We start from the raw sequence: 10,865 nt of genomic DNA, 5'->3' as shown, positions 1-10,865 counted from the left end.
ACATGGAATTATTTATCGGTGTTTGTTCTGAATGGGAAGTGACTTGTCTAAGGTGACACAATCACTTAGTGGCTGGGGATGATCGAACCCCTGATTGAGTCTCCTGAGGCTCATCAGGTTCTCTTCACCTCAATGCCCTGAACTGCCACCTGCCCTATAAAGTTTCCTTTTAGGACATACACTTAGAATAGATTACGATTTTAAAAGTCCACACACTTAGAATAGATTATGATTTTACTATCTAAAGGGCTTGACTGAAACAAAAATTCACAGAACAAGACTCTCAAAGAAGATTTTTCTGACTTTGAGCTCTATACTAAGAAATAAAGAACCAAACTAAAATGCTTATTTAACAAGAATGAAGTCATTAAGGTAATTTTTATTTGAAACCATTAAAAACGAGTAGGTCCGTCTTCCTCCCTCAAATCTTGGCACAGCTCCCCCTTCCCGTCCCACACGGCCCCACTCCAGTGCTAGCCCCTCCAAAGTCTCCCGAGTTCAAACTGGAAACTAATCTCTCTGCTGTGGATTCTCAGAGCACTTAATCCCTACGCCTTTTGTAGCATAATTATGTTTTATATAAATACTGTAACTTCTTTGAGGACATAATAAAATGCTGTGCACAAAACAGACTTCAATAAATATTTGTTAAATGACCAATGAAATATGAGGAAGCAGCTGGGCCCGGTAAGTACAGAAGCCTTTCCACAGCCACACAATTTGAAAGGAAGTGGCGTGCGTGCCCACACCTCCCTTCAACTTCCCCCAGTGTCAAAACCCAACTGCTACAACCAGTCAAGGAGCCTTGCCAGGAAATGCTACTAGAGGTGACTAAAAATAGAAACACGTAAAAGCAACGTTTTATAAAGGGAAATGATTTCAAATAAACAAGGGTTGGGTAAAAAAAAAAAAAAGACTGGCCCAGCACAGTAAGTCCATCTGTGCTGACAGCACAGTCTAATAAATGCCCAGGGAAATTCTGCACAGCACCCTGTGTTTCTTCTTCGGGGCTGCATGACTGAGCTCTGACTAACTGAACCAACACACCTGGTGAATATCAGAACGCACAACTGTTTGCTCACATGGGCCTGGTCACTGTATTTTCCTTCTAAATAATTAACTTCAACAGTAATCTCTAAATATCGCCTCAGCGACATTTCAGATGACTTCTGTCACACCATCCCTTTTATCTACGGCAGGTTCTAAAACGTTAGGGCTCCAGAACAGGACTAAGGAGAAAGCATTTCCTGTTAAGAACACAAGACCCAGAAGTCCCTGGTGTCATTCTGCCAAGATAGAGCCACAAGCAACAACCTACACAAGAATCTGGTGGACGTGACTCACAGTAACATACCACGCTGGAGACACATCTCAGATATCCAGGGCTCTGTGGAAGGCCCCGTGAAATGCAATAGAGTGGAGGTTAGAATGGCTCAGATGGCCTATGTTACTACTCACGACATAAAAAAACCTGACATCAAGCACTTTAAACAGAACCAATGTCAGATGATTTCATATAACCATTTAAAAATATTCTCATTCACAACAAATTATAACTTTCAGCCTGGGTCATAAGAATAATTATAGAATTCCTTTTAATAGACACCCCCCCCCCCTCCAGTATCTGTGCCCACTCTTTCCTATGTTACTAGGGAACTGCTTACCCCAATCACATATAAGTGGCTCCTATGGAACTGAACCTACACCTCAGCTCCAATGATGGGCACATAACACAGCCACAGCCATCGCCCTGGCTACAGTGGCTGGTTGAGGCAGGTATACAGGACTCAAGCCTACAGAATCAAAGTCACGCCTGGAATGTTTGTGAGAAAGAGAAGCTCTTTTCACTGGAAGAAGTGAGATGGAGGAACAAAAGCCAGATGGCCACCATACCACCAGATGGAAAGGCCTCCTAACTGAAGCTGGAATAGAAAAATCCCGGGCAAGAGACAGAGAGAGACCATGTTCTGATGACAGCACCTGAGCCCCTGTATCCAGCCATGACTGAAGCAAACCTTCTGCAGGACATTTCAGTTACGTAGGCCAGTAAATTCCACTTCCATCACTTACACCAATCCAGGTTGGCTACAGTCACTTGCATCCCAAAGAGTCTTGACTAACCATCTTTCAATAAAAACTTAGTTTAGCATTAATAAAGCATTCAATTGCTAACTCCAGGGACAAGGAAACAATTATTTTTATGTCAAAATAATAGTGGGGAAATATAATGGAGCAGGTGTAGGCCACAGGAAAGTGGAATGGGACTCTGTCCCTGCCTCGGGTGTCTAATGTAAAATCACTATATTATTTGATTCCCATCATAAGAAATTCATGAGATCTTTCCATGCAGAATGACAAAGGAAGTGGATCTGTAAATTTCTGTCACAAAACCCCAAAGCCTACTCCAATGTTATATTACACATGAAAATTATATGAGAAAGATTTCGAAAAGTGGTTATGAAAATATTGTGGCAGTAGGTATTAAATGACTGATTTAATGTTCAGCTTAATTCTCTGTCAGAGAAGGTATGGGTTTAGTGCTAAGCAAGGTGAAACCCACGTTTAAAATCCCGATTGGGTTATTTCACTTACACTCCACTCAGTACATTAATGGACTGTGTCTTCACTCCATACCCGGTCTCCATTAAATTAGCAACAATTCCTAATACATCGATACTGGAACCTTTGGATCCAAAGTGTTTTTCACTGTACATTATCATGTGAGCATTTGAAAAATCCTATTGAGAAAAAAAAAAAAGCAAAATTCAAAGGCTAGCCATGTACTATCCCCAAACATCAAGTGTTAGCCGTTAGCTTTTCTTTAACTTACACCTAATATAGGTCGTAAAGACTGAAGCTCTCCATTGTAACCTCCCCAGGCTTTCCAGTCCTTGTATTCTCCTTCTTCAAGCAAATACTGATGACCTGTAAATCCAGACTTTTCATAAGCCACCCAACTGCAACAGAAAAAAACATGGAGGAGAAATTCTCAGGTAAAATGTTTCCAATGTATGGATCAGTTTCACTGACAAACACAAATAGTTATAAGTTATGACTATTGGGATTCTTCTCTAAAATTTAAGCTATTAACAGAATGGCTCCAAGAAAACAATCTAAGAAACATACATCAATGTTTTGTAAAGGAGGGTAGGGGTGTGTGTGTGTAATAAGGACTGACTCAAAAGGATATCAGCAAATAAAACTGGATAAACATTATATATTTTTGCCCATTTATAAGACCACTAGCAGTAGACACTTCCAAAGGAAATATATAAGATCTAGAAAATATAAAATATGATCATTAAAAAAAAAAAAAAAAAAAGAAAGCAAACTAACAGTTCAGTAGCTTAGAGCATAATATTAATAAACAAGATTGTAGATTTGATCAATCTGGCTGGGCCGATAGACCAGCCTTGCTCAGCTGACTGACCCCAAACCAGCCCCTCAAGCTGCTGTCAAATCCGGGTCACCACTGGCTGAGGAGAACAATTTTGAAATTCTCTCTACTGTAAGATCTGGAATGTTTGTGTGTGTGTGTATTTTTTTTGGGGGGAGGGGCATGTTTATTACTTGATTAAAGAGGAAAAATAAATCCTTACAGGTTGTGCCTCTCTACTTACATGCCTCTAAGAACCTTCATAGAGCCCACCGATGTCAACGGCAAATGTTCGTCTCCAGTGGTTTCTTCTGCTTCGCTCCCTTCCATGATAAAACTACACATTTCTGTTTCTAGTTCCACACATTTTCCCTCAAAGAAAGGCTTTTCATAAATAATTACCTGTAACAGAAAGGAGATATACCAGTACTTTGTAAGAAGTTAAATATCTCAACAGCTAAACGTTAAATCAGTAATTTAACAACACTAAGTCCTGGAACACAAATTAAAATTTTCTCATCGTATTTTTAAAAATTAACTAAATAACAATACCTTATGATTTTAAAAATCAGAATTTTTTTCCTGACGTGGTATAGCCCAAAGCTAAGGTTCAAAAGACAGTTTATAAACAATTGGGTTTTGTTTCAATGTCTCGAACTGATACTTAGAATTTCACTTAGGCCAAACTAAAGAATCAGAATATTCTAAGTTGTTTTAAAAATGAAACAAGCTAGCCCTGGCTGGTGTGGCTCAGTTGCTTGGGAATCATCCTGTGCACCAAAGGTCGCCAGTTTAATTCCTGGTCAGGGCACATGCCTGGGTTGTGGGTTGGATCCCTGATGGGGGGCACCATCAGGAGGCAACCAATCAATGTTTTCTCTCACATCGATGTTTCTCTCTCTCTCCCTCTCCCTCCCTCTCCCTCTAAAAATCAATAAATATTACTTAAAAAAAAAGAAAAAGAAAGAAAGAAACAGCCCTGGCTGGTTTAGCTCAGTGGTTAGAGCGTCGGCCCAGGGACTGAAGGGTCCCGGGTTCAATTCCGGCCAAGGGCACGTATCTCAGTTGCAGCCTCAATCCCTGGCCTAGGGTCGGGGCAAGTGCAGGAGGCAACCGGTCAATGTGTCTCTCTCACATAGATGTCTCTGTCTCTCTGTCTCTCTCTCTCTCTGTAGCTTCCACTCTCTCTGGGAAAAATATCCTTGGGTGAGGATTTAAAAAAAATAAAAATGAAACAAACTAAAGATCAAACTATGTCATAGATGTGGGAAGCAGAAGGAGCCTGTTGGCGTAGGGAGAACTTGTCTTGAAAGTTTTTTCCTGGCTACTGGCAAGCAGTCACAGGCCCTACAATTAGTAAATACAACTACAAATTATAAACGTGATACAACAATGAACCTCTGAGCCATGGCTGCACACGCTGCTAGCGACAACTAGTGCCATCAGCACCTTCCAGCCTCAAGGATGGCATGTGGAAGTGGGGACAACTTCCTTTGGCTGCAACTATGTTTCATGCAGGTTGAGCTGTAAAATCACACAAGTATTATCCTCATAGAGACAGACTGGAAATAAAATTTAAAATATATATAGTTTTACCTTTGGATCTATAGGGAATTCAACTTTACGACCACCCTGAAAAGAAAATAACACAGTGAGAAAAATGGTTTTTCATTGATACATTACCTTTTATATTACACGTGGCGGATTATGGTAAGCCACAGAATCTCACAGTGAGAGGAGATTCCGGTTTGTTTAAATTTACGTAGACAGCTCTAAAATTACCAACAACGCAGAACACATGAGGAAGACGGCCTGGGGCAGAGTCTCACAGACTGGTCTATAAGCTGCATCTACCTGTTAGCTGTGTTTTTTGACCCAATAAATTTTAGTTGTTTTTTAACTCAGTAAATTTCTCAAAAAAACAAACAACACAACACAACCCAAAACCGTATTTCTCATTCTCTTAAAAAGCAGTCCTAAGATCTGACATATCTGGAACCAAATTCTCACAGGCAGCAACCCTCACCGCCTGAGCTTAACTAACCCTCCACTGTGCTCACTCTGCGGCCGGGACTCGGGCTCCCATCTGCCCGTCTCCACTGCCCCCCAGTTCAGTTCCCAGCCAGCCTCAGTCGTGTCTATTTGCTGCCTGGCCCCTGGAGGCATTTGATTTAGAAACCTATGGTTTACAAAACTGTTGAAGTTCACAATATGATCTAGAAGATTCTTGAAATAATTAACATGTTAGGTAAAATTTAAAACATCCCAAAGGATGGATCTATGGAGGTTGTTATACTTTTATAATAAAAACTTCTTCTAATTCCCCCAAACTCACTAAAAATAAACCATACAAAAGGTATTACAAGGATATTAAACACAGTAAGAGTTAAAATCAGCAGTGGGAAAGTCAGAAGATATTTTTAAGCAATATATATTTAACAGCTTAAAAAAAAACAATGCAGCACAGCCTATGATGCTCAAATGGACCAAATGAACTGTAATTATAAAGGAATGTGGCTGATTTTGCCAACAAACCAGAGCGTATACAACCAAGTAAGTACCCTTTCCAAAAGTAATTCTATTCGAATGCAATAAACTTCACAGTTTTATAAATTATCATTAAAAACTGCCTTCTAAATCAGGGGCAATTCTGATACGTTCACAAAACTAACAAAACTTTGGTCTTTGAAAGTGGATTTAGTTTTAGAAAAAAGCCCCAAATCATCTGCCTTAAGACCAGCAAACATGCAGCTAAGTTACCACAAGCTTTGGCAGGAGGGCTGAGATTAAGATAAAAAGTTATCTCCCCGACGTCCTAATTTATTTCAAACGGACTCAGAAGACAACTGCAGAGGGGAATTTCAAAATCATGTTTATAGGCAGAGCCACCCTTACTTAGCGGGTACCCACTACACTGAGGCACACACTGTGCTCGGGGACAGGACAGTTGCAGCCTGGATCCTCCCAAGGCTTCGAGTCCAACACAAGAACCAGACAAAGAACAGGGCACAAAATGGGGGTAGGGCAGAGCAAGCACAGGCTCCTCGCTAAGGCAAATACTTGAGAACACAGCATTCATTTAGACAGCCAGCCCCAGTGCCCCGAAAGCTGCCACCCAGCCTTCTGTCACTATGACGGGCTGGTCCACAGCGGGTCCTGCCCCTCCCCAGCCCCGTCCTGGCTCATGCAGTGCCTTCTCTGGCATCTCCATCTAAAATTAGCCACCTAAGGCCCACCTTCGTTTATCCCCCCAAGCATCCCTTTCTTGGTCACATCACCCACAAGTTGGACTTTATCTGTTCTTCCTCCTGTTTTGCCAGAGAGGTCTAATTTTTTTCACTTTCTTTACTTCCTAAACCTGCCCCGGGCTGAAGCTCTGTGCACACATCTGGTCTCTGGAAGGCCGAGAATTCCTGAAGGCAAAGGACAAGGGCTTATCCACATTTTTTCACCTGAAGCACCTAGCAAGTTATCTTTTCTGTTATTTCTATCTACTACCTATCTGTTTTTAAAAGTCTGCTTTATTGCATCAAAGTCACATCCTGTGACTTATCAAAGTCGAGGCTGGCAAAGAATCACCCACTCCAAGGTCACTGTTACATTTTTACCATTTTCAGAGGCCGCATGGATCCAATGTATGCTACGTCTGTATTCCAGAAGGACAAGTCAGGGTATTCGCCAGGCTCCAGGATAAATGGGACACCCAGAAATCCGGGTTCTTCATAAATCAGCCATCTAATTAGCACCGAGAAAGGAAATAAACAGAGACAGTTCATCACCTATCTCAGTGATGAGCAAGGGAAAGAACAGGAGGGGACGTGGATGGGCCTGGACGATGCGTGGTTACACTCAGCAACGTTAGACTCGAGCAGGAATAAACCATTATATGTGCATCTTCTTAAGAGTCTGCTTGTCTCCTTGGTTGGTTCTGTCCACTTATTTTAATTTACATTAAGAATTGCTTTAAAGTGTAAACATCTCTATTACTTCCAAGTGTTAAAAGTACAGTTGTCTTGTTGCTCTGTGTGCATTTAGAGAGGGAGGCCACAGCTAGGAAATCTCAAGCTATGTTTTAAAAGGCAACATCTCACTTGTAACCAAATAATAGGATATTCTACTTACTCCTCTGTCATAGTGTCAAAGATTAATAACAGCTAACATCCACCTAGAGCTTAATAAGGAAAGCCGCCCAGGATTTCATCTAATCCCCTTACCAGTGCTATGAGGAAGGAAAGCTACTGTCCCCTTTTTATAGATGAGGTTAAGTACATTGCCCAGGGCCACATAGCCAAAGGCAGAGCCGAGCCCAGCTGACTCCAGACCCAGGCTCCTAATCATTTTCTGATGGTAGTTTTCTCATTCCAGGGCGCGCATGTAACCGACTCCACAGTGACTCAGGCTCACCACAGTGAGCATGACAGTGCACAGCGCTGGCCTCGCGGGCTCTGAAATTCTGTAAGGCTCCTTGTTCCCAAGCCCCAAAGATTCCTGAGTTCTTGGATTTTTATGGCTTTTTCAATACCACACCCTTTTATTAGGCTTGTCGGCTATCACTTCTCCTGTGGCCAGGGAACCAGCGCCCCACCCTCCCCTAATGTGCTAGAAACCAGGAAACCAGAAACTTATGCCTGTTAGAACCGTCTCTAAAGACGGTGAAAGTCTTAGCAATTTCCTGGCTCCTGGAAGGGTTCTGGGAAGGTGAGGTAGCTGGAGAAGTGGCTTTTATATAAGAGAGTTGTTATATACCCTCTTCATAGACAAACGAAGAATTCTTGGTGATCACTTCTACCCTCCAGTTCTTTGTTAGTCTTGCCAGTGGCCCAGCTGGGGCTTTCCACCATGTTCCCCAGGACACCACGCCAAAAAGGGGGTGGCTGTAAATGAAATCTCTTACCAGCAGATGCATCAGGTTCTCCCTCTTTGCTTTTCTCTTGTTCCCAATCTTGGCCCAAGGGCACATTTTTTTTTGGTGATAGCTTTTGTTTAAAATTCCCCTGGATAAATCAGTAACTTCTTTAGACTCACTAATTATACAGGGATTTACAATCAAAATCCTACTGAAGACTTGTCAACACACACACACACACACGTACACATACACATGAATGTGGAGAGGCTGTGTGTGGTGTGCGGGGGGGATCAAAACGAATCTAGTGTTAGAAGCCAGGACGATAGTTACGGCGGGAGCAAGGGGACACCGGGAAGAGGCGTGTGCAGGGGCTTCTGAGATACTGGTTACGTTCTTTTTCCTGATCTGGACGACGGTCACATTTTGAAAATTCACTCAGCTTACACACTGATGATTTGTCCTGCATCTTTTTGTACAAATCTTACATATACTTCAATAAAAAAGTTAAGGAAAAAAAGAGGCTTATCTTTTAAATAACACTGCCATGCCCCTAAACCAAAAGAAAACAGAAGCTAAGAGTGGGGTCCTTAAACCTCTTTAATGTTTAAAGTATGACAGTTAAGGGTGAGTCTCATACAGGGTGTCCCCCAAAAGTGTACACACACTTTAACAGCTAGCTGATAGCTCAGTTTTGAAAATGAAATGTATTTTAATAAACACTGCCTTTACAATCATTCAAAGTGTGCATATACACTTTTGAGGGACACCGTATATTTTTTAGAGCTCGGTGCTCTCACAGGCACACCTCACATTTTATGCCCTGAGTAAATGGCAGTTTGTCATAAACTGTGCTATTAGGCTACTCCCATGTGAATGGGCTAAATTATTCAAAAACACAATGGATGGCTCACAAACAAGTAACTCTGAGATTTTGAAATGATGCTGAGCCCGTTCATTTTCTTTTCATAGTTTGAGTTCTGAGGGGATTTGTTCATCTGACACTCACCAGTTCACTTTCCTTGAAGCGTGTGGCTTAGTCATCTAACATTTATAGAAGCAAGTCATTTGGGGTGAAGGGGGATTTGCTAAAAATCTGACCCACTGGAAATGGCTGCTGTTCTATGACTTCCCCGGTGAGTGAGTGCTAAGGGCCCTCAGACAGACATATCTGAATGTTGGATGGACTTTGGAATCTGAACACTCATTTACAGAGTGTGATTCATTTTTCCTTAATTCTGTTCCAACAAAAGAGTGATTCATTTTTCCTAAATTCTATTCCAACAAGATGCATTATTCATGAGGCCATCGGGAGAGGGGGAAACTATCTTCAGGAAAGTATCTTTTAGTTTCTAGAGGTACTCTTATTGTCCCTTTTACTTAGGGAATGAGCTTTTGCCTATATTATGAATAAACAGTACGACTATAAAGTATGGGCTTCTTTGGAAAAAAACACACAAAAAAAAACAACTAACAAATTATGCATTCAAATATTGGTGAAATAATAAAATGTCCATCTATACTTTTTAAAAAGATAAATTTGCGTAATTACTCTTTTAGAAATACCCTTATACCAAGTCACATGAGAAAAACTGGTCTTATCTTGTTCACTTGCTCTTAAACCAAAAGCAGCCATTCTGGCTGGATCCCAAGGCTTATTCTCTAGACATGGCGACACACAAATGTTGGCAATTTACAGAAACCAACTGGGTACTCAAAAGATGACGTATGAATGTGCCAACTTTGAGGTTATTCAAAAGAGGTTGAGCTATGAACCAAAGGGGAAAATGTCCCTTTACAATGGAGCGGTGAGGGAGGCACCACTGTACCAAGCAGCCCAACTTGGTATTGTCAATGGGGAGCTGGTTAGCACCTCTGCGATGCAACACAGATATTTGGCAATACCTTCATGAAGAATCCGTCCAAAACCCCTCAACCTGCATGTGATCATACCTCTAGACCTAACCCCTAATACACAGAAAATTCAGGCAACAGAGGAACAAGTTAAATGATATCATGAGGAAGTAGAGATGAATCTAGAGTGTAGTATATTCTCTAAGACAGCTGACCTAAATGCTTCAAAAAGTCAGTGGCCTGGGAAACAAAGATATGGGTACCTTAGAGATTAAAAGGGACTTAAAAGAGACAGACAACTAAGTATATTTATATGAACTTTGATTGGATCTTGATTATTTTTAAAAATCCATAAGACATTCCTGAGAAGATTGGGGAAATTTGGTTATGGGCTATAGATTAGATGCTATCATGGACGTATTGTTAATTTTCTTAGAAGTGATACGCAGGAGGGTGTCGTAAAGAGATGCAGGTGAAGTATAGAGGAATGAAGGGTCATGGTATCTGCAACTGTGGCAAAATATGAATTATTAAATCTAAGCGGAGGATATGTGAATGGTCACTGAACTACTTCTACTTTGGGGTATGTCTGAAAACTTTCATAATAAAAAGTTGGGCTCTGATGATATAGTGTATTCCACAAGGAAATATACACAGTGAGTATTACATAGTAATAAAAGAAAGAATGAAATTCAGATTTACACACTGATATGGGTAATCTTAGAAACAATGTAGAGATAAAGGAACAAGCCACAGGGAACTTTGAAATTTTTGTAAAGCTCAAAAGCA

General features: G+C 41.1%; 1 protein-coding gene across 1 annotated transcript in view; it reads right to left on the bottom strand.

Moving 5' to 3' along the window:
* CRYBG1 (crystallin beta-gamma domain containing 1) overlaps positions 1-10,865 on the bottom strand; it is a 156,658-nt gene that overhangs the window by 15,643 nt on the left and 130,150 nt on the right. Inside the window, exons 9-13 of the mRNA XM_081141220.1 lie at positions 6,985-7,111; positions 4,973-5,008; positions 3,621-3,778; positions 2,831-2,957; positions 2,593-2,738 (exon numbers count right to left, since the gene is read on the bottom strand). Of these exons, the coding sequence (XP_080997346.1) occupies positions 2,593-2,738; positions 2,831-2,957; positions 3,621-3,778; positions 4,973-5,008; positions 6,985-7,111 (594 nt within the window). The remainder of the gene's footprint in view (positions 1-2,592; positions 2,739-2,830; positions 2,958-3,620; positions 3,779-4,972; positions 5,009-6,984; positions 7,112-10,865) is intronic.

This window comes from Miniopterus schreibersii (assembly GCF_964146895.1).
Source record: "Miniopterus schreibersii genome assembly, chromosome: 6".
Taxonomy (NCBI): Eukaryota; Metazoa; Chordata; class Mammalia; order Chiroptera; family Miniopteridae; genus Miniopterus; species Miniopterus schreibersii.
The sequence above is the reverse complement of the archived record's forward strand: the minus strand, read 5'-3'. Positions and strand labels throughout refer to the sequence as shown.